Below are 23,391 nucleotides of genomic sequence, written 5' to 3' on the forward strand. Positions count from 1 at the left end.
GAAAACCTGGATAAAACCACAAGTGAAAATTTCCTCATTTGTTAAGTAGTAAAATTTTGATTTGACACAAAACATTTATCATATAGATAAAAAAAATTGCCAGCTTAAAAGTTTTTGTTGTCAAAAAATAAATTTCCAGTAATTTAAGATTTTTACTTGATGTTGTCATATTGTTTAACACATTTTTGTATTATAAAAAAAAATTCAAATTAAAAGTAGATACCGAAACTATTTTTCTAATTTGAAAATAATCTAAAGAACCTGATGAAGTTTATTCATAAATATTTAGCAATATTGTAGAATTAAAAGTTTAAATTATTACTAAAAATTCAGTTTTCTAGTTTTAAATGTATTTCAAAATTTTTAACAAATTAAAAAATTTTGTACTTAGAAATTTGTATTTTTTTTAGATATACCAAATATGGAAGAACACAAAATCGCTTTAGCTTTAAAAAAATATAAGATTTTGTTAAAAGAAGATACAAGCACAAAGATTTATCAAATAGTTAAAAGTAAAATATCTTTGACTAACGTATTTACTTTTTATAGTCTAGCTAAACTTTATAAGCTATTAAATGTTTCTGAACTATCCTTAAGATACATAGAACGATGTTTTCCAATGGTTGTTGAAACTAAAAATTTCTTACACTTAGATTTTAATGTTATTGCAAAAGTATTTGCAAGTTCTGAACTAAATATTCATTCTGAAGTTGAAGTATTTTATGCAGCAATTAGTTGGTTGAAACACAACAGTGAAGAACGTAGCAAATATGCAAAACAGATGTTACTAAAATCTCGACTTTCTTTGCTGTCAGAACATGCATTGAAGTATATTTTGGATTATAGCTCTCTATCAAGTGAAATTAAGGATTTTGTGAAAGAAATAGAAGAAGTTTATAAAAACCGTTTAAAAAATAAGTCAAGTAGTTTTTATACAAATAGATATTGTTATCAAAACTCGTTTAACATTTTAATATGTGGTGGTAATGTTAAATGTAAAAACGCAGTAAATACGGTGAATCAAGTAAATGGAAGTGATCTAAACAAAACAAAATTTCTTTCTTCAATGAAATTCAAAAGAAGAAATTTCGTTGCTGTTTGTTTAAAAGGAGAAGTTTACGTGTTTGGTGGTCTTGATGATTTTTATACTTATACAATGTCTGTTGAAAAATATTCACCTTCAACTAATAATTGGAGTGAAGTAGCTCAGATGTTTGATAAACGTCGGTACTTTTGTGCTTGTGCATTTATGGATACAATATATATTGTTGGTGGTTATTGCTTTCAAAACTTTGAAGTAACCAACTCTTGTTTACAATTCGATACAAAAGAAGAAAGTTGGAAAAAAATTGCTAAAATGAAACAATCAAGAGACTTAGCAGCTTGTGTAGTTTATCAAGGAAATATTGTTGTTTCAGGTGGTGAGAATGAAAATGGAGATGATTTGAACACAGTAGAATCATATGACGTGTGGGCTAATAACTGGTCACCAATGCCTAGTACGATAAATCATCATCGTTATCATAGTCTAGTTGTTGTGTTAGATAAGCTATTTGTTATTAGCTATAAATTAGACAGATGTGAAATGTTTGACAATGTTTGTAAGAAATTTGTTTCTCTCGAGCATCCACCAAGTATTGATTTTAATAAATCTGTGGTAATTGGTAAAAAAATTGTAGTTTTTAAAGAAAACAGTTCATCAATTATTTGTTATGATGTTGATAAAGATGAATGGTTTGAAGAACCATGTGAAGTAACAAAAGACCTCGAAGATTTTGCTTGTGTGAAGTTTCCTTTGTATTAATTTATTGTTTAAATAAAAGCTGTTTAGTTTTGTTTAATATTAGATATTTAATATATAGATTAGAAATGGTTATTTATGTATTGATAAGCATATTTTAAATAATAAATTCATAGTTAATTATAATAAAGTGTGTTATTATTTATTATCTGATAAGCACTCATAATGGAAAATTAAGTTTTTTTAAAACTTTCATTGCAGTCGTTGTCGAAACAAAGAAAATTTTGTTCAGATATTTTGTTTATAAAAGTAATTCAAATATGTCAAAATAGTTAAAACTAGTTTCGAAAAGTATAATTAAAGTTATTTTCTACAAATGTTTTAACACTGAAATATATAAGCAGGAAAGATAAATTAGTATGAATTTAAATAAAATAAGTTTAATTTTTCTGATTAGTTTAATAATTTTTTAATTACTAATAGCTTAATTTTACATGATGCGATAAGTATTTTAAGCAAACAAAAACTTTTTTTTTAGACTTAAAATAAAATTTAGTGAAATAAATGAATAAGAAAACTTATTGTGTTAAATAATGACTATTGTGAAAACAAGCATTTAAAATTATTTTTATTTTTTATACAGTATCGGCTATGCAGCTATAAAAAACAAACTACTTTGACATTTTTTTTTATTTAAAACATCCGAGCATTGAAACAAGTTTCTGCATCGAAAAAGTTGAAATTAAAAACATTTATATATTTCTTTAAGGTAACAGTTTTTAATTCTTTACGTAATTTTTAGTTTTGTTAATAAATTTACTTGCGCATAATAAAATTTCCTTAAATATGAATTAAAACAAGAAAAATCAAATTTAATTCTGGAAAAAAAAATACATGTACAGCATAAATGAATAAAAATCTTGATTAAAAATGATTAACAAGCTTTCAAACAAATGTTCTGAACTTAATTTATAGTAAACATTGAAATAAAAATTAGAAAATTTTTTATTGTCTACAAACTTATTATACATACTAAACCATTTTCCATATGTATTTTTGAATATTACTTATTGGAAATAATCTTTGTAAACTAATTAGCTCGATATCTTTTGAAAATTTCACTCATCTTTTAACTTGTCAACTAAAATAAATTCTAACCTGTTTGTATTATAAAAAATGAAAACACATTTTTTAACATAGATAATATTTAAATACTTTGACAAAATACTCTATTAACAACTAATGTTGTCTTATCATAGTTACCATTAAAAATACCTGAGCTACACCAAACCAAACTAAATTTATTAAATTTGAAAAAGTAAAAAAAGAAGGAAATACATGCTCTTAACAAGCTAAAATAGCTAAAATAAGATTATTAAAAAAAATACATAATATGTAGCTGGACTAAAAAGATTTAAAATTTATAAACTACAAATTTTAAAAACATTTTGTAGTCTTAAGATTTAATCAAAGTAATATAAATAGAAATTTTACAAATATTTGAGTTATTATTAAAGTGACTTAACTTTCACAAAATAAAGTAGTAAATTAAAATACAGGAGGGGATGTTGGAACTTTTGAATACTAATTTAGAGAGATACACATTGTAGACTTATAGTTTGTCGAATAATTTTACCACTGTTTCGACTTTTCATTAGTCATTTTCAAATAAAAAATCTGTGCAAAATGTAAATAGTAATTGTACTGTAGTTTTTTATTTTTTATTTTGTTATAAAATTAATATATTTATAAATATATACTATGATTTATATTTATAATTATAAATTAATATATATATATATCTACATCTTATTATTTAAGTTTTCTTGTACATTTAGTTGTTTTAACCTTAATTTTTAGTTACTTTGCACAGCTTTTTAGTTTAAATTCACTTATGAAAATTTAAAACAGTGTCAAAATCATTTGATAAACTATATACCTACAATGTATATTTCTCTAAATTGGAATTTAAAAATAGTAAATATATACAGCGAAATCACAAAAGTTTAATAATTATAAGTTAGCTCTGAAAGGGCAGAAAAGTTACCAAAATAATCTTTTTTTAATTGTATAAATATATTAAGCCATTAATAAAGAAAAAAAATTCCGAGATATACGGCAATTCCTCAGAGCTTTGACTTACATTTAAAACATAATTAAAAGTTTAAACATATCAATTAATTTCGTTTAGCTCTTCTTCAGAATAATATTGCTAAAAACTATTTATATTATAGAGTAATTTTAGTTATATACAATAAATTTGAAAAGTCCAGCTAAAAATAGTTACGTCATAAAGTAAAAAAGTCTGTTTATTATTCAGAAGGGCTAAACGAAATAAATTAATAAACTTTTTTCAAAAATGAGTGAGTTATGTTTTAGTTAAAATCAGTACACAAACTATTCAAAAATTTAATTAGTGTTAATTATTTTAATTGGCAATTATAGAGACTAAAACGCTTAACATACCTTAATCAAGTATACATTAAAAATTTAGCTCAAAAAATAAGCACCTGTGTATGTTACTGTGCAATGCATAGGAATCAAATAAGTTTGAATAGAATTATTATAAAAAATTAAAAATAAATTTACGGTTGATGAGAATTAAAATTCAAAAAACTCAAGTTCCGACAATGAAAATTCTTAAAAAATATTTAAAAGACCATATTTAAAAAATAATATACATTTGAAAAAAATCATAAACACTTATGTAGGTCTTATTAATAACAACTAGCAATTTTTTCCTTTTCGCAAAATTTTTAAAAATTACCAAAAACTACTATAATTTAAACTTTAATTTAGCCATATCTGAAAAGAATTGTTAGAAACTTTGTAAAACGAAAAATATATTAGGATGTAAATTTTTTAAGAAGTACTACAGACTTGTTAAAATTTTAACAGTTACTATGGTAATTCAGCAATGAAGCGAATAAAATTTGATTTGTTTTAAGTTGGTAATTTCACGTTCAAGTAAACAAAGCAGTTCTTTTTAACATGTTTGGACGTACATAAAACAAATTAATATATTAATACAAACAATTAATACTCAACTTATGTCATATATTGTTTTAATGGTGACTGTACAGTGTACATTTTAAAATAATTTATGTAGAAAAAGTATAGTAGAAATTTATGCCTAAATTACACTGATTTTAATTTTTTTAATTACATGATTGCTTCTCTTTGAGTCTAAAACACTGATCTCAATGACCGGTAAACTGTCTTAAGTTATCTTTTTACTTTAACTCTTAGAACTTTTTTTTTCTTTACTATACCAATAAAATCAGATCTTTAAACAAAACTGGTTTGAGCAATAAAATCGAGAAAACAACTGGTCTGAGACATTTTGAAATCTAAAAACTATCCTAAGCATTTTATAACAAATTAAACTGGCCTGGGTCATACTAAGATATTCGGAATATTCTGAGTTTCTTGAGTGTGTGGCAACCCTGGTGTTAATTAAAAATATTTTCAAAAAAGTGCATGAGTTTACGTACATAAATGAACATATAAATTAACTTATGTGCACTGAAAGCTTAACTTAAAAAATAAAAGATGTTTAAAAAAAAACGTTTTACCTTATTTCATATTTTAACTTTGTTAGGAAAGATTATGTTAAATATAACAAGCATCCGCGTACATAAGTGTGCACAGAAAAATTAAAAACTTATTCTGAACCTAAAAATTGATTACCTGATGTCTTTTTTTATTTTGTTTGAATTGTGTCTGTCAAGCATTTAATTAAAATGAAATTTTGTAACATTTATAGTAGAAAGTTATGCTTTTTAACCTTAAACTTAAAGTAAATCTATTAAAAGTTAAAAATATTAAAGTGAGTATATGTCTACATTGACGTGCATAGAAAGCAATTTAAAGTGCTGTGAAATGTACTTTTATAAGTGAAACGTGTTCTAAAAAAATTATCATCTTATGTCAAATTCGTATCTTGTTTGAATTGTATCGGTACAGTCTTCAACATAATTAAAAAGAAAAAACAATTATAATACAAATAAAATATGTATAATTACACTTAATTTAAATTAAGTCTTGTAAAAAAAACTATTCCAAAAATATGCTTATATTTAATCTGGTGTTTATAGGACTAAATTCAAAGTGCACAGAAAGTTTATTAAAAAAACAAATGTGTTGCTTCAAATGTTTTTGTACATGCTTACATATAATATATAGTGATAAAGTTTCTATAAGAAAAACTTAATTTAAATTACATGTTACAAAAAACAATCAAGTTTAAAGAGAGGATATATTACTTAACTTATGTTCATTGCAATTAAAAAAATGCAATACATTTGCTCTTAGTTTATTTATATAATAAGATTGTATTTCATAACTAAGCTATTTAAAATACTTATAAATCTTTGTTAGTATTTTAGTTGTTATTGTAAGAAGCTATTATCTAAACTGAGAAGATATCGAGCTTTTTTTTATATCAAAAAAGGTTTTAGTTTTTTCAGTTTAAACATTTTAATTTATTTTTAAATTAAGAACTATTGTAATACCTGGCGAAATATTTTAAAAAGTAAAGTTGCTATGTTTATAAAGCTAATTAGTGATTTTCGCAAACAAGTTTGGCAACTATCATATTAAGTTATTGTATATATGAAGAAGACTTTACTGAATGGTACTTTACTGATTTTTTGATTAGTGATTATTGAAATTACAAGAAATCAAATCTTGATGTCATACAATGCAATCAGTTGTAGCAATTAGAGCTGAGAGCAACAACTTGAATCAGGTTTGCCACAAGTTCTACTTTTGACAATTTGAAATTTTTATAATTCTTAGGGTAAATTTAGATATCTAAGGATAATTAGCAACTGAAAAAAGGATAACTAAAAAAATTAAAATAGCTGAGGATTTTTACGATTGGTTTTCTGGAGTCTACCATATAAAAAAGTATTTTGGAAAAATATTTACTAAATAAATGCTTAACAATTAGCAATATCTGTTTTAATTTAAATTATGGTGGCAATGTAATGATTTTTTGAAAAGTGAATATTTAAATAATAACAGCGTATAAAAGTTTAATTCCATTACAATAATTTCAGTTGTAGCTAGTAAAGCTGGAATAAACAACATAGAAGGAGGGTTGATTAAAAGTTAGATACTCATGATAACTTTTCAATTTTCTTAAATAAGGCTAACTAAGGCTAGATGCATTTTCTACAATTAAGATGAATGAAGCCATATGTGTTAATAAGGATAATTTAGTTGTATTTAAGAGTTAGTAAAGATCCTAGTCTTTTTTATACATCATAAATTAGATATAGTTGTTCCAAATTCTATAATAAATCATATTTTAGCAATGTTTTAAAATGTTTGAAAACTTAATTTTTTTTACATTGTATTTATAAAATTACCAAAAATAAAGTATTTGTGGATTACACAAAACATTAAAATAAAAGATTAAAATAACTAAACTAAACTTCAGATTTTTTCAAATTACAATTCGATTTACTAAAATTAAAATATTGATTTTTAAACTTATATCCGTTATCAACTAATAGATTTAAATGACTTTCTAAATTAAAAAAGAAATTACTATAAAAATAGCTGAATATAAACTACTATGTTAAGAATTTTACAATATATATAAACTACTACTTTACAGACATAAATCTATCTGAAATTGGCTTTTTTTTTATTCAATTTGTGACTTGTTAAAACAACAAACTCAAGTCAATTAATAAAATTTATGTTTATTTCAATAAAAATTGTTAAGTAAAACAATGAAAAAATTATATCTAAAAACTTATTAGAAAAAAAAATTGTACTGAAAATAAAAAAATTTCAATTATAATTTACAACACTACGTCCGACAAATATTACCTAGTTGGTTTCAAATGCATAATACTAGGGTAGATTACAAAAAAAATAACGAGTCTTATTAAATCATATGATTCTTTTGACCTTATATTTTTCTACATCATAACAAGTTACTAGAAATATGTTATTTTAAAATTGGTCAACTATAATGTGGATGTATTTCCCCTAATATTTGCTGAATCAGGAAAGTTTTCTAATTTTCTTGTTTTTTTTTATTACATATCTATTTGCCACCATACCCAAATACATCATTAACTAATCAAAGATTAATTTTTATTAAATAAAATAAAATAAAAATAAATTATAAAATAATTAAAATTTATGATAAAACAATTTTATTTTTCTGACTCAGCAAATATGAGGTGAAACACTTCCACGTTTTAACAAAAAATTTTGAAATGAAATATTATCTTTCTGTATTCCATGGAAATAGCTAAATCAAATGAAAATAGATGAGTTGTGGTTTAAGATCAATTATTATTTTGTAAAATTGACAAAAAGTTCATAAACGTTTGTTTTAACACCATTATCAAATAATTTATCTTCCACAACAACTAATTTATGGTTACTTTTACATTTTATTATATCAGGGATTGATGAAATTTTTCTAGTCTATACATCATACAATTATACTGTATTTTAATCAATTTTCACTACTATTACTACTACTATGTCCGACAAATAAAACAAAATTAGTTTTTTTGTGTTTTAATACTGGGGAATCTATACACAAAAAATTATTATTTTCCTTTAAACATCACGATTCTTTTTACCATTCTTTTGTCTATATCATAATAATTTACTGGATATCCGTTATTTTGAAATGAGTTTGATTATAATGTGGTCGTTTTCCCCTAATATTCGTTGAGTCAACAAAACTTTATAACTTTCTTGTTTTTCTTTATTATTCTATATCTATTACCCACCTAATCCAAATATATATTATAAGTTTATGAAAAAATAAAGTTTTAAATACTAAAAATATAAATAATTGATAAAATAATTGACATTTATCAAAGTTTTTTTTGCTGACTCATTAAATATCAGGTCAACAACCTCCACGTTTTAGACAGACATTTTAGAATATTAAGATTGTGTTTTTCATCGAAATATATTTTTTCAAATAAATACTAGTGGGTTGAGTTTAAAGCAATTAGTTGTTTGCAATAATTGTTAATAACTTCAGAACCGTTTATTTTATCAACAACGAATTGTTTTTTGTTCACAACAACTGGATCATGATCAATTTAAACTTTAAAAAAATTAAGTATTAAAACCTGGTTTTGTTTCTGCTTCGGTGATTTTAAAAGTTTGTAGACAACACTAATTTGTTAAATATGAACTAATTAAGTAATTAAAAAAACAAATTTTCGATATAAAATATTGCTCTCAATATTTTTTTTTGAATAAAAAAAAATTGTAAATCATTTGAATTACATGAACAAATATAAAAATTTTACTACAAGTTTGCCACTCCATTTTACTAGTTAAAAATGTTTTGTTGCTTCAAAATTACTAACTAAAATTAGAAGTTTTAATGTAGATAATATATTAAAAATTATGACCAGTTTTTATTTAATATTAGTTTAAAAATACTTAAAGTATTTTAAAATATTGAAATTATGGTAATATAAATTAGAAACTTATTTGCCACCAATTAATAGATCATATAGTTATTAATTTAAAAAAAAGTTGATTTTCAAAATCAATTTTGTTTTAAAATAAAGAAAATCTTTATATAAATATTTCTCATAAACAGCATGTAACACTATTTTTTATCAATTTTTTTTTGCATATTTGTCAACCACCTTGAATATTTTAACTCTAAGAGACTTCAAAGCCCATATTGGAACCAACTCTAAATCAGGCTATATAAGTTAAACGGCTATAATCATTTTATAAATGGTATTTAATAAGTTGTATTTATGTCAAAAAATATTTATAAAGAGTTGCCAGATACTCAGGGTACTCAGTATTACTCAAAATATTTTTTCAATTTTTTGGGAAATCTCAGTATTACTCAGCACACTTACTCAGTATTAATTAAATGTTTTTTAAACTCAGGCTGACTCAAGATATTTATGATTTTGTATTTAACACCAAGGATAGTTTTAAGAATTAAAAAAATCTGAGGCAAATTGTTTTTTAGAATTTAAATAAGATTTATTAAGTTAGTTGTAATAATTCCTTAATTTAAAATCAATTTTGCTGGAGACTTGGTTTAAGTGATTTTTAAAAATTTCAGGATGACACAAGTCAATAAAAGATCTTTCAGGACAGTTTTTTTGATTATAATAGTAACAACTTTGTAATAATAAGTATTCTTAATATAATATTTTTCATTCAATTTTTTTACTTTGACTGTGTTGACCTTATTTTTTTTTTTTTAAATTACTGTTTCAAAGGGTTTACTACTAAACTGGTCTTTTAAATAAAATATCTATGCGTTTATTTTAAATATTTAATATTAAAAGTTGTAATTAGTTTACACTATAAGAAAATATAATTTTTTTTAACTGTAATACTTATATTTTATTATGTTTAAAAAACATTAATCTCACTTTTCTATTTACAAATATAAATCAGGTTAACCTCATAACCTCAAATCTTGGAAAACCCTGGAACTTTAATTTAATTTAGAAGCGCTCTATATGTTTGAATTGAATTATATAAAAGATGCTTAAGAAAAATATGTTGAATAATAATTTTTCATTATTATTTTTGACAAAAGTGTTTTATTATTAATGTTAATTAATATAAAACTATTAATGTTTTTAGGCTTTTAATTTTTTAATTAGTAAGTAAAATGTATCAATTAAAATAATTCAATATATAAAATATATATAATTAGGAAGATATAATAGGAAGAGGGCAGTAACACACTTTAAATAACTTATAATATTTTGATTTTTTTTAGACTCAGATCGACTCGAGATTGTTTTGTAATTTTAAATAAATGTTCAGGATTGTTTTAACAAGGTAGTCATACATTCAGGATATTCAGGATTAAACAAAAAAATCAAATATAAAAGTTCAAGGCTGACTCCGGCTAGTTTAGTTTTAGATATGAGATAAAGCTTATCATTACTATTAAACAATTAATAAACTTAACTAACTTGACATATTTTACTTTTTATAAAAACTTTAGTTCTAAGCTTAATATAACACTTAAGTTCTATAGCAACTCAGTTTAACTTTAGTTGATGAATTTGAATTTTTTTTAAACTGAGGCTAGTTAGCTTTACTAAATACATTTTGGTATTTTATTGAGAATGGCATTATACTAATATCTTATAAAAACCATTTTTATAAATGAATCTTAGTAGTACTTAATGTAACACAGTCTTATTTTTTTGTTTCAAATCGTTGCAAATCTATAAAACAGTTCTAATAAAAATATTTAAGTACAAATATAATAAATGTATTATAGTTTTATATTACTATTAATAATTTTTGGTTGAGTCTACAGTCTACACCACGGTTTCCCAAACTTTCTTGCTAATGGCCCTCTAAAATCTTTTTTTTGCTCTTCATTTGTAAGTCGAGAATATCTAATGTAAGTCTCTAAACTACCATTAAAAACCCCTAAGACCTTTTTTTTCTTTTATGCTTTTCATCTGCAACTTGAGAATATCTAATATAATTTAAAACTTTTACCTCATGTTACTTCTTTACCGCTCTGGGCCCCTTGAGTATCTGCCATTTTGACCACTTTGGGAAACCAAAGTCTACACTGTTATATCCTAGCTTTATATTGCTATTTAGCTTTAGTTCAATAAAATTTATTGTTGAACAGTTTCTAATCTTTCTATGTATTAAACATAAAATATATAATTAGATAAATTAGCTAATAAACAAAACTAAAACTTTTAACAAAATATTTTGTCATTAATTTAAACTAATGTTTATTATTTAGAACACTTATTGTTTATTATTATATAGGTTAATATATTATATAATGAGAAGCAGAGGCGTGTTTTGACTGGTTTCCTGTTTCCTGTGAACCCCCTGAAAAAAAAAGAAAAGAAAAAGAAAAAAAGATTCAAAGAATATCACTAAAAACGTTGTTTATTGACTTTTTTTTGGTTTTTTGATAAACTTTGGATTATGAATGTTGAACTTATAACACCGAAAGATTAAAAAGCTTCCTCAACAAAAAATGCTCGTTTTTGCCCATCTGAAATATATTTTAAATAAAGTTTTAATTGTGACATTATGATAGGTAGTAGTTTTAAAGTAGAATTTCTTTTCTAAGAAACTTTTTGCTAAGATGCTCTTAGTTCCTGTTGTAAATTGTTACTTTGTTTAAATAACCTTTTATTAAGTATTGTTTTTGAACTAGTAAGTGCAATTTTACTTAAAAAATGTAAAATATAATCTCTAAATTTTCATTTTACTTAGTTTATTATATATAATAATGTTTTGTGAAGGTTTTGTGTTTTGTTGTTATTTAAAATGTTGTGTTTGTACTTAAACATTTTTATTTTTGTTTATTGTCAACTAACTGGGTTCAAACCTTGAAAAGTTTAGTTCAGAGAGTATTCAGAATCATCTTTAGACAACTACACCACCTAGCAATTTATTCTTTTATCTTTTAATTGTATTTTTTAATATTTATTTAAGTTGTTTTATTTTTGTATATCTGTTGGCCACAAAGTTGTATAAGACTTGTACAATTGTATAAGTCTAAATATTCTTTACAAGTAGAATCTAAATTTTTATTTAAGTTGTTTTAATTTTGTAAATGTGTTGGCCACAAAGTTAGTTCTTGATTTTTTTAAATTTTCAATTCAGAGATTTTAAAACCAACATTATAATCCTTGCACCATAAGGCAAACATTAAATAATAACTTAAATATATTTTAATTTTATTGTACAAGTCTAAACATTTTGTTAGTGAAATTTTAGTTTTTATAGATTAAATTACTTAAAAAAATTATTGTTATTATAAAACTTTATAAAAGTAAGGAATTTAAAATTTAAAAGAAAATTATGAAAAACTCCATCTATACTAACATTTAAATCAATATTTTTATAAGTTTATGATTTTTTTCTGGTTCTTTTAGTTTTAATTTATCTAAACTTAATACAGTATAATAAATAAATAAAAATCTTATTTTTCTATTACTTTTATATGTTTTTTTTTATTTCTGAGCAGAAAAAATAATTTTAAACACAAAGTTTATTTTTTTATCATTTAATGGTATATTAATATTATTATCTAAGTTGCTTTATTTTTGTATATCTGTTGGCCACAAAGTTGATTTTGGTTTTTAAAATTTTCAACTTTAAACAGATTTTAAAACCATCATTAGAATCCCTGCACCATCAGGCAAACATTTAAATAAAATTAAAAGATATTTTAATTTAATTAGTTAAGTCTAAACATTTGTTTAAGTGAAATTTTAATAATTTGATTTGATACTAAAAATATTAAATAACAATATTTAATAATAAATTTTAGATTAAATTGTTTGGAAAAAAGTATTTTTAATAGATATATAGATGAAAAAAATTTAAAATTTTAAAGAAATCCATCTAAACTAACATCTAAGTGAAATTTTTCTATAAAAATTTATTATAGTTTTAATTATATTATAATATTGTTTCCTGATAAAAAGGTTATTTTTTTGTAGAGTAAGTTAGTTATGTCTGTAATATTTTTGTTTTAAATAACAGATTTGAAATTTGATATACAATTTGTAAATTCATAAATTTTTTCTAGATCTTGTAGTTTTTCTATTTAAATTAAATACAGTATAATAAATAAAAAAGTATAATATTTTTTATTACTATTTATATGTTTTTTTATTTCAGAGCAGAAAAAAAGCTTTTAAACAGCAATTTTCAGTTAAATATTGCCTACTTAAGTGGCAGTGCATGCCTAAAAAATGCGTACCTAAGCGGCAAATTAAGAACAAAAGAAATTGTGAACCTCTTTTGAAAAAAGTCTAGACATGCCTTTGATGAGAAGTATATTTATATTATTACTACAGTACCGGCCTTCATGGAATTTTTTTCATGGAATTTTGCCTTTATATGAAACTGTTTAAGGATTCCAACAACTGCTAAGAATTGTACCAATAATCATGTAGATGAATATTACTGAAGCATAACACTTTAATTTAAAACAAAATATAAAATAACAATAAGATTTTTTTTTCTGTCATTCTGGAAACTTTATAAGAAGTTTGAAGTTATTATTGAAAATTGAAATTAGCTCGTTGGTAATTTTGTACAATATAATAAATGTTAAAAATCTTTAAATAAAGCTAAAATTCGTTTTTTAAATAAAACTTTTGTTTTTCTATAAAATTTCTTCAAATATTTTCAATTTTTTCTTCAAATCACTCCCTCCATTAACACCTTTGAACATTTTGGTCTTTTTTATTTTAACAATGTTGTATTATTTAAAATAGTGTTCATCATCATTTTTAGAAATAAGTATCTGAAAATGACAAAATATGAGCTCAATTTATAGAATATATTAAATTTTTTAGTGTAGTTGAAAAATTTGTTGTTTTTATGGTTTTAAGTATTTAAAAAAAATTAAAAGGGAACACATTACAAATTTATAGTTTAATTCATGTTTACTCAGAAAGTATTTTAAATTAAAGAGGTTTATGTAAAATTCAAATTTTGAAATGTTTTTACATCTTAATTTTCGAGTGCCAACAATTTCTTAACCTTTGAAATATATATTTTTTTAATAAAATAAGCAAGAATTTTGTTCAGTTCTTTGATTTATAAGTTTTATTTTCAAAGTAGAAATTTTTTTATATTTAAAACAGTAATTTTCAGTGTTAAAAATTAATTAGTCATCAAAGTTATTTTCATAATAAACTATTAGTTACTAACAGTGGCGTCGCGTGGTATTTTTTTTAGATGGTGCAGAAATTATTAAAAAAAAATTCCCTACTTTAAAACTCTTTTTTATCTCAAATAAAGACTTTTTTCTACAACAGTTACATTAAATTGCTAATGTAACCTGGGAAACTTTGTTTAGAAATAAAACATTTATTTTTTCAAAAAAAAATTATGTAAAAAAAAACTTTAAAAAAAAAAGGTAAATACTTTGAAAATTTAAGTAAATATAAGAATATAAGAAAAATAATTGTTTTAAGTAACTTACAAGACTCAAAAAATGTTAGCTTATTTATGAGTATTAATTTTTAAGAAGGCTTTAAAATTTAAACTAACAGTAGAAAAAATTTGGACAAAACAAATTTTATTATATTGAAAAACACAGCGACTTTAATAGTTTTTCTTTTGCCTAAACTTAATTTAAAAAATATTTGATTAAACATCATACTAAGAATGGTTATTTTACTAATATCTAACTAAACAAAAAAAAAATGTTATATTAAACTAGACAAGAACATTAAAAAGTCTACAAACAAACAAAAAAATGTTATGTACAAACTGCAAGTTTATATTAAGTAAAATTTATTAAAACTCAGTGGAAAATAATTGCTTATTTACTGATGAAAATTAAAAAAAAAAAGGAGTATCAACTTATAACTAATTAAAAATTTAATGTTTGAAAAAAAAACACCTTGACTACTAAGTTAAAAACACAAAAGTAAAATAAGCAAGCTCATAAATATCAAATTTTACGAAGTCTCTAACTTACAATTTAGATTAAACAGATTAATATTATAATAAGAAAATACAGCAACTGCAATAATATTTTTTTAGCCTCAACTTAAGTTAAAAAATATTGGATTAATTAAATATCAAACTATTAATAATTGTTTTACTAATATTTAATAAATCTTTTTTTATTATACTTGGCAAGTAAATTAAAAAGTCTACAAACAAATAAAATGTTGTGTAGAAATTTAAATTTTTTTAAAGAACAACTTACATTACTCAGTAAAGAAATTTAAATTCATTTATGATAAAAAAATTTTTTTAATAAGTAAAAAACTCAAAAGTAAAACAAGTAAACTAAATAATATTAAGTTTTACAAAGGCTCTAAAATTAAAACTAAAAGTAGCTTACAATATAGATATAAGAAACTTATGTTATAATAAAAAACACAGAACTATAATAATATTTCATTTCAGCTTCAACTTTACTTGAAAAATGTTGGATTAAATACCAAACTAAAAATTATACATTTTTTTATTTTTAACTAAACAAAAAAAGGAATGTATAATGAAGCTTAGCAAGTAAATTAAAAAGTCTACAAACAAAGAAAGATTTATGTACAAATTACAACTTTTTAAAGAAAAACTAAACTTGCTTAGTACAGAAAATAGTTACTACTGAATGTCTACCTAAAAAATTAAATCTAAAGTCTAACTTTGCAAACATAAATACTTAGACTCTTACTTTTCACCTTTGTAACTAAAATTCATTCTTCTCTACTTTTGGCTGATAAATTTCTCCATCATCTTTTCTTTGAAACTAGTACAGTTTTTAAGTAAGTCCCTACCAATCAAAATTAAACTCAAAGAATTTAATCTTGACTGACCCATGGTGTTTCTCAAAAATGTTTTTATCCTTTTCAAAAATGAAAATGTTCTTTCAGCGTCTACACTAATCATGTGAATAGTTATCAAAGTTCTAAGATGCTTTGTAGTTTCCTTAAATATTTTAGTCAGGTTATGTTCTTCAAGATATAACAGTATTTTCACTAAATCATCCTTATGCATGTGAATAAAATATTTTCAGTTCTCTTTCTAACTGTTTATATTCGACTACAGGATAACACTTCTTCACTGTTTCTATAAGTTCTAAAAGAAAACAGGATTTATAAACAGTAAAATATTTTGCCAACAATAACTGTGAAATTCTTAAATTGTTCTAACTATACAGAGTAACCTAATAAATAACTTCAATATTATAAAAAAAATTAAAATAAAAGCAAGGTTGCCACTCTTTAAGTCAACAGAAACTGTCCTGAGTGACCTTGAAATGCCCTGAGTCACCATGTGTTTTTGAGAAAAAATCAAAGTACCCTGAGTTTCCCTGAGATTTTTTAGAACTTAAAATATCATAAAGTTTCACTGAGTACCCTTAGTGTGTGGCAATCCTGAATATAATATAGCTAAATAAAAAGATTAAAATAAAATTCAAAAACAAAGAGTTTCATATTATCAATAACTTTAAGGACATGAAAATATTTTCTTTTTAATATATTTTTACTATCAAGTTTGAAAACAACTGAACTTTTGCTACACCTGAAGATAAGCTTTGCTTTTAAGGGCATAGAGAGGATGAAACACTTTTTTCACAATTTGATCTTATTTTATGTTAATCTTATTAATATAATATAAACTCAAACAAAAAATAAATCAAATCACTAAAATCATATCTTTTTTTATAAGTTGGCCTCAAAATCTTTAGATTTTTCTTTTATTAAATAAAACAATTTGCTAAAATAGATATTTAAAACACTAAGAAAAAAAAGTTGTAACAAAAGTAATATTTTTTTGTATATATAAAAATATATATTGATAGTTGAAAATTTAAAACTTCTCTTCAACAAAAGTATGAAATTTTATAAAGATTAGAATGAAAAAGTTTGATAAATATTGCTTTAAAAATGACGGAGAATATAGGTTTTCAGTAAAATTGTATTTTTTTGCTGTTTTAGTTTGCTCCTTGTATAATAAATCAATGTAATCTCTGGCCTGACCGGTTGTATCTAAAAGTTTAATTCGAAGTTTCAAGTTTATTAAAGAGTAACTGTTAGCTTTCTGAAAAACTTAGAATAAGAACAACATGTAAAAAAGTGCCTATACATCCCTCCCTTAGCCCTCACTATTTTGCACAATTTTTTTCAACAAACTTTAAGATTTTTATTAACTTTTTTTCTAAACTTAATGTTTTGTGTTGGAGGTTTAAAATTCAATAGTTTTTTAAGGGTATCTTTTCTGTATTTGAATTTAATTTGTTTTTCATTTTGATAACAGTATTTTTCTCAGAAGCTCAACTTTTTAAAGTTTAGTTGGTGAGGCTGTTGAACTTTTCAACAAATTTAAAGATAATTAACAAATATGTAACCATTATAAAAGTAAAAAATTGGTTAGTTAGTTTTTCTGTGGCCATAGGGGTAAAACACTTATATTTTAACTTTAAATAAACTTGTTATTTTCAGAGTAAAAAGCTAAAACTGCTTTAGTCAGCCTGAATATTTTCTAATTTGGTCAGTTTTAATTTATCTTGGGTCATCTTGAGTTTTTTTAACATTTCTAAGTTATCCTGATTATGAGGCAAGGCAACCATGTTTCAACAATTTTGTTTATAAAAAATTTGTTTATGCTTTGTTTATGAAAAAATTAAACCAAAAGTCATATAAAGTAGACTAAAATGTTAAACTACTCTAAGTAATCAAAGTTTCTTGGGGGGTCAGACCAATATTTTAAGTTAAGGTTAATTACTTTATTTAAATATGTGAATGTTTCAATAATAATAATATTTATTTAATAAAAATCTAAATTATTTTTCTGTAAGATTAAACTAGAAGTTTACAATAAACTGCTTAACATTTTTTTTTAGAACTCAAATTTTACGTTTAAATATTATTTAATTAAAAATTTAATTAATTTTATGATTACAATAATCAGTTATAGTTAAGTTTATGTATGCAGATTAAAATAAAAAATCGAATTTCATAGACTTAGGTGATTTAAGTTTGTTATCTTTTTTTTTCAAAATATTTAATTTAGGACAAGTTTAAATTTTAAAAATCATGTGAGTACATAATCTCAAGTTTAATCCTTTGCAGTAGCTTAGCTTTGTTTTTATTTTATGCTTACAATAGCTTGGAGATGATACTTAAGCATGTCCTGTTTTAGGGAATTTTCAACTTAGCTTACTTATCGCAATATATTGATTTTGCGGTAATTCTTGAAGAAATTTTGCTTTTTTGAGTTCATTTGCGGCAGTCAGCTAAGAGTTTGCGGCAGTGAAGTGGGCAAAATTGTCGTTTTCTAAATTGGATTTTTTAAAGAGATTTCGTTCTAAAAAATAACAAAAATATAATAGATACTTAATTTTTTCCTTATAAAATTTCAAGGTGGTGCAATTGCGGCAGTGCAACACCCCACGCGACGCCCCTGGTTACTAATTATTTTCTAAATTAAATAAACAAATTTTTGGTGAAATAGCTAAATATATTGTAACTATTATTTTTAGATCTTTTTATAACAAGATAAACAAAGTATCATCAAGTTATGTCAGGTGAAAGTTATATGGACCAAATTGGTGTCAAAAGAATAAAAATTGAAGATAACCATGAAAAATTGAGAAGTTTTAATGCAACTTGTGAAGTTCAGTAGTTGATTGTTTCAAAAACAAATGTATGAAGTTTTTATCAAAACAATTAGATGATAAAAGTGTACGATCTTACAATACTTTCAACACTACAGGTAAGATAATTTTAAAAATGTTTTAATATTGACCTTTTTTTTATATTAAATTTTTATAAACTTCAATAATTTTAGTTTTTATTTGGTTGAACTTGTTGGTTCAATTTTAAATTTAATGCTTAAAAAAGATTATAATTTTAGAAAAAATAATAATATTATTATTAGATGTTATAGAGATTATTTAAACATTTTTTAAACTGCAAACTGCATTAAGATAATTTTAATAAATATAAATAAAACTAAAAAAAATAAGACCATATTTAAGGTGAGTGATATTTTTTAACATTAGTTCTGACTTTTATAAAAATTGTAAAGGTTAACTGAAGGAAATTAATCAATTATAAAAAAAAATAAAAATTTTGACATATAGTCATTTTATTTAAGTTCCTCTTATATAATGCTATTGATTAGAATATTTTTAGAGACCAACAAATTAGAAATCAATAAAATTAAATAAATTATTACCCTATATTTTTAACTTATTATAATCAAGTATTCGGGAAATATTTTAATTATTAAGAGAATCGTATTATAAAGATTGAGAAAATTATGACCCAAAAAAAGAAAAACACCTTTGGAAAATGTCTTTTCAAATTAAAAAGACAATTTTTTTTGTAAAGTAGTAGTGTTTATTATTTACCTAAGAGTTTAAAAAGACTGCCTAAACTGTAAAAGAAGATATATTTTTAACCATATAGTCTTTATCCGCCTTTTTAACTTAGCATTTATCATAATATTTTATTCAACTCTTCGACTTTGTCCTCTAATATCTATAAAAAATAGTTGATTTTCAAGGAACACTTTAAAAATTAAATAAAATAAATTATTGAAAACAAATATTTTTTTGATAAAATATTTAATAAATGATTACAAAGGTGTTAAAATGACACAAATAAAAAAATAAGGTTTAAACACTTCTACTTATTTTAAAATTAAAAAACTACCAATTATCTTTTTTTTTTTTTTGCAAACAACAAAGATTACTAAATTTAAGTCTAGAATGAACTAGATATAAATAATAAACCACAACTTGGTTTAATGCAAAACTTATTTTGAAAACAGCATAAAAATTGTTTTTATCCTATTAAGAAATATTGCAGATTTTAAATCTCTTATAAATTATAAACATTTATATCTGATTTTAAAAACCCAAGGGTATAAAAATTGATTTTCTAAATTTTTTTTAGAAGGCCAGATTTATTTATTTTTCCTTTTATGGTCCAGATTTTAATAAAATTTTATAAAAAATGTCAAGTCAAATGACTTATCAGTGATTTGCTCGTAGACTATTTCTATCTTGCAATGTTTAATTTATAATGTAAATTTATAATTATCATATATAATGCAAAACAGGTATAAAAAACACTCTCCCAAGTTTTTCTGTGATAGTATATACGTATTACACTACTTTTCGACAGAACTTAACAGTAGAAAAAATTTGAAATTATGAATAGTTTTTAAACAAAAAGAAAAAAAGTTAAAATTAACAAAGTAATAAGCGCAATAAATAATCAGTGTAAAGTAATAATAATTAAACTCAAATACTACTAACGGATAAAAAATGGATAATTTAACTAAATAAAGACACTTTGTAATCAAATTCCTTTTGCTTGCACAGTTCTGGTTTCTCAAAAAATATAAAGATAGCCTTCAACTTCACGAGATCAAATACACTATTGCAATGATGGATTATTCTAAATCTGGATATGTCATATTTCCTAGCACAATCTCTATTATTTATTAGATGTTCTGCAACTGAAGATCTTTTTGCTGCGTTTTTTGTTGCCGTTGTCTTAATTTTAGGTTCTTTTTCAATGAATTTCAAAACACAAGCAGGTAGATGTTCTTTTATCTTGGTTTTTAAGTGCCTTGAGGTCTGACCGATATAGCTCTTTTTGCAAGAACAATTAAACTTATACACTATACAAATTTTGTCTTGGTCTGGTATCGGGTTCTTCAACTGCACCTTTAATAAAAGTTTTGAAAGAAAAATAAATCTTGGACGTACTTGATTGTAAGATGTTTGTATTAAGTCTTTTACTTTTCCCTCAAATATAAGTGATTTTTCTCCAATATAAGGTAGTTTTGAAACTGCTGGGAACTTCTCCGGTCCATATATTCTAGGTTGATTCATGTTATTGTGGTGTGAATCTGGTGGGTAACCATTTTTTATTAAAATTATTGAACTGTGCAAGCAAAAGGAATTTGATAACAAAGTATCTTTATTTAGTTAAATTATCTATTTTAATCCGTTAGTTGTATTTAAATTAAATTATTAGTACTTTACATTGATTATTTATTGCGCTTATTACTTTGTTAATTTTACTTTTTAAAATTTAACTTTTTGTGTTTTTATTTTAAAACTATTCATAATTTCAAATTTGTTCTTCTGTTAAGATCTGACGAAAAGTAGTATAATACGTATAAACTATCACAGAAAAACTTGGAAGAGTGTTTTACATATCTGTATTGCATTATAAATAAATTAGCTAATAATGTTTTAAATTATTATATATTATTATATAATAATAATTCATTATATAATTATTATTAAATAATGAAAATATATTTTATATTATCATATAATCTATATGAAATTATATATATTAACAACAATTACAAAATATCGTATTCTAATAATTAACAACATGATAAAAAAAAGTTAATACATTTATTGATAATGCATGCGTTATAATGTTTTAAAAATGTTTAAATTTTTTTAAGCAACTTTTAAAATATAATACATAAACATGTTTAATTTTTAAGATGCACCTAGTACAGAAGAATTTGAAATAATTTTAGCTTTAAAATTTAATAAGATTCTGCAAAAGGAAGATACAACCACAAAGATCAGCAAAATCCTTCAAGAAAAATTGACAATTAAAAATTTTGTCGCATTTTATTGTTTGGCTAAGTGGTACAACCTAGCTGCTATTTCTAAGTCATTCTTGCTATATATAGAACGTTGTTTTCAAATGGTAGTTAAAACTCAAAACTTTTTACATTTAGATTTCAGTCTTGTTGCAAAAATACTTTCAAGTTCTGAATTGGATATTCACTCAGAAGTTGAAATATTTAATGCAGCTATTAGTTGGTTGAAGTTTAATAGTGAACAACGTCGCAAACATGCAAAACAATTGTTACTAAAAGTCCGAGTTCCTTTATTGTCAGAACATGCATTGAAATACATTTCAGATAAAATTTCTTCAAATACTGAAATTTATGAAAATGTTAACACATTAGAAGTATTCTTAGCAAACAACAACTACTTCAAAAATAAGTCAAATATTTCTTACACAAGTAGGTACTGTAACCAAAACGAATATAAATTGTTAATTTGTGGTGGTTATGATGATGGATTAAAAAAAATTGTAAATAAAGTAAAACAAATTGATGGAACTAACATGAACTGTGTAAAAGATCTTCTTCCAATGAATCAACGTAGAAAATACTTTGAAGCTGTTTGTTTGAAAGGAGAAGTTTATGTTTTTGGTGGTGTTGATAGTGCTGATAATTTTTTAAATTCAGTTGAAAAATATTCACCACCTACTAACACATGGACTGTAGTATCTAGTATGGTTGATGAACGCCGTTGCATTTCTTCTTGTGCATTTATGGATAAAATATTTATATTTGGTGGTTATCATAAAATAGATGATTATGATGATGACTATATAACAACAACTAAGTCCTGTCTAGAATTCAGTACAAAACATAAACACTTTAAAGAAATTACTGGAATGAATGTAGCTAGATGGGATGCAGCTTGTACAATTTTTCAAGAAAATATTGTGGTTTCTGGTGGAATGGATAATGATGATATTAGTTTGAACTCAGTAGAATCATATGATGTGTTTGGTGGTAAATGGTCGAAAATGGCTAACACGATAAATCGTCATTATAATCATAGTTTAGTTGTTGTAAATTATCAATTGTTTGTTATTGGTAATAAAAATAGTGAAGTTTTTGACAATAATTGTAAGAAGTTTATTGCAATAAAATCACCTTATAATGATATTTATGTAAATAAAGCTATGTCTAATGGAAATAAAATTGTAGTACTTCAAAATATAGAAGCATTTTTAATTTGTTATGATGTTGATAAAGATGAATGGTCTGAAGGACCATGTGAAGTAACAAAAGATCTTGAAGATTTTTCTTATGCGAAGTTACCTTGGTATTAAAACTAATTTCTTATATTAGACTGAATACTTTATAACTTTATTCAAAATCTTCTAGATTAATAGTTGAAGTTTATGTATAATAAATAAATTATTTAAAAATCAATAAATAATTTGATTGTTGTGTTTTTGTTTATTGTGTAAAAGCTTTTTTAAACTAAATAAAACAATAGTTTAACTTGTCATGATGTATATTAGAGTTTAAATATTAAGTTAGTGCTTTCAATACATAAATGTATTAAAATA

At 23.0% G+C, this 23,391-nt stretch overlaps 2 protein-coding genes across 2 annotated transcripts; both read left to right on the forward strand.

Moving 5' to 3' along the window:
* Window positions 1-1,156: 1,156 nt before the first annotated feature.
* LOC145836384 (kelch-like protein 41a) lies at window positions 1,157-1,804 on the forward strand. The gene is made up of 2 exons (XM_082944189.1): window positions 1,157-1,499; window positions 1,680-1,804. The coding sequence occupies exons 1-2, from the start codon at window positions 1,157-1,159 to the stop codon at window positions 1,802-1,804; spliced, it is 468 nt and encodes a 155-aa protein (XP_082800315.1).
* Window positions 1,805-21,939: 20,135 nt separating this feature from the next.
* On the forward strand, window positions 21,940-23,148 carry LOC145836385 (kelch-like protein 28). The gene has a single exon (XM_082944190.1). The coding sequence runs from the start codon at window positions 21,940-21,942 to the stop codon at window positions 23,146-23,148; it is 1,209 nt and encodes a 402-aa protein (XP_082800316.1).
* Window positions 23,149-23,391: the final 243 nt, after the last annotated feature.

Source organism: Thalia democratica, chromosome 5 (genome assembly GCF_965202585.1).
Source record: "Thalia democratica chromosome 5, ktThaDemo2.hap1.1, whole genome shotgun sequence".
In the NCBI taxonomy this organism is placed as follows: domain Eukaryota; kingdom Metazoa; phylum Chordata; class Thaliacea; order Salpida; family Salpidae; genus Thalia; species Thalia democratica.

Coding starts and splice junctions, on each gene's coding strand:
- LOC145836384 (XM_082944189.1), top strand. CDS start 1,157: ATGTCTGTTGAAAAATATTCACCTTCAACTAATAATTGGAGTGAAGTA. Junction 1,500..1,679: donor TAACTGGTCACCAATGCCTA/GTACGATAAATC, acceptor AAAAAATTGTAG/TTTTTAAAGAAAACAGTTCA.
- LOC145836385 (XM_082944190.1), top strand. CDS start 21,940: ATGGTAGTTAAAACTCAAAACTTTTTACATTTAGATTTCAGTCTTGTT.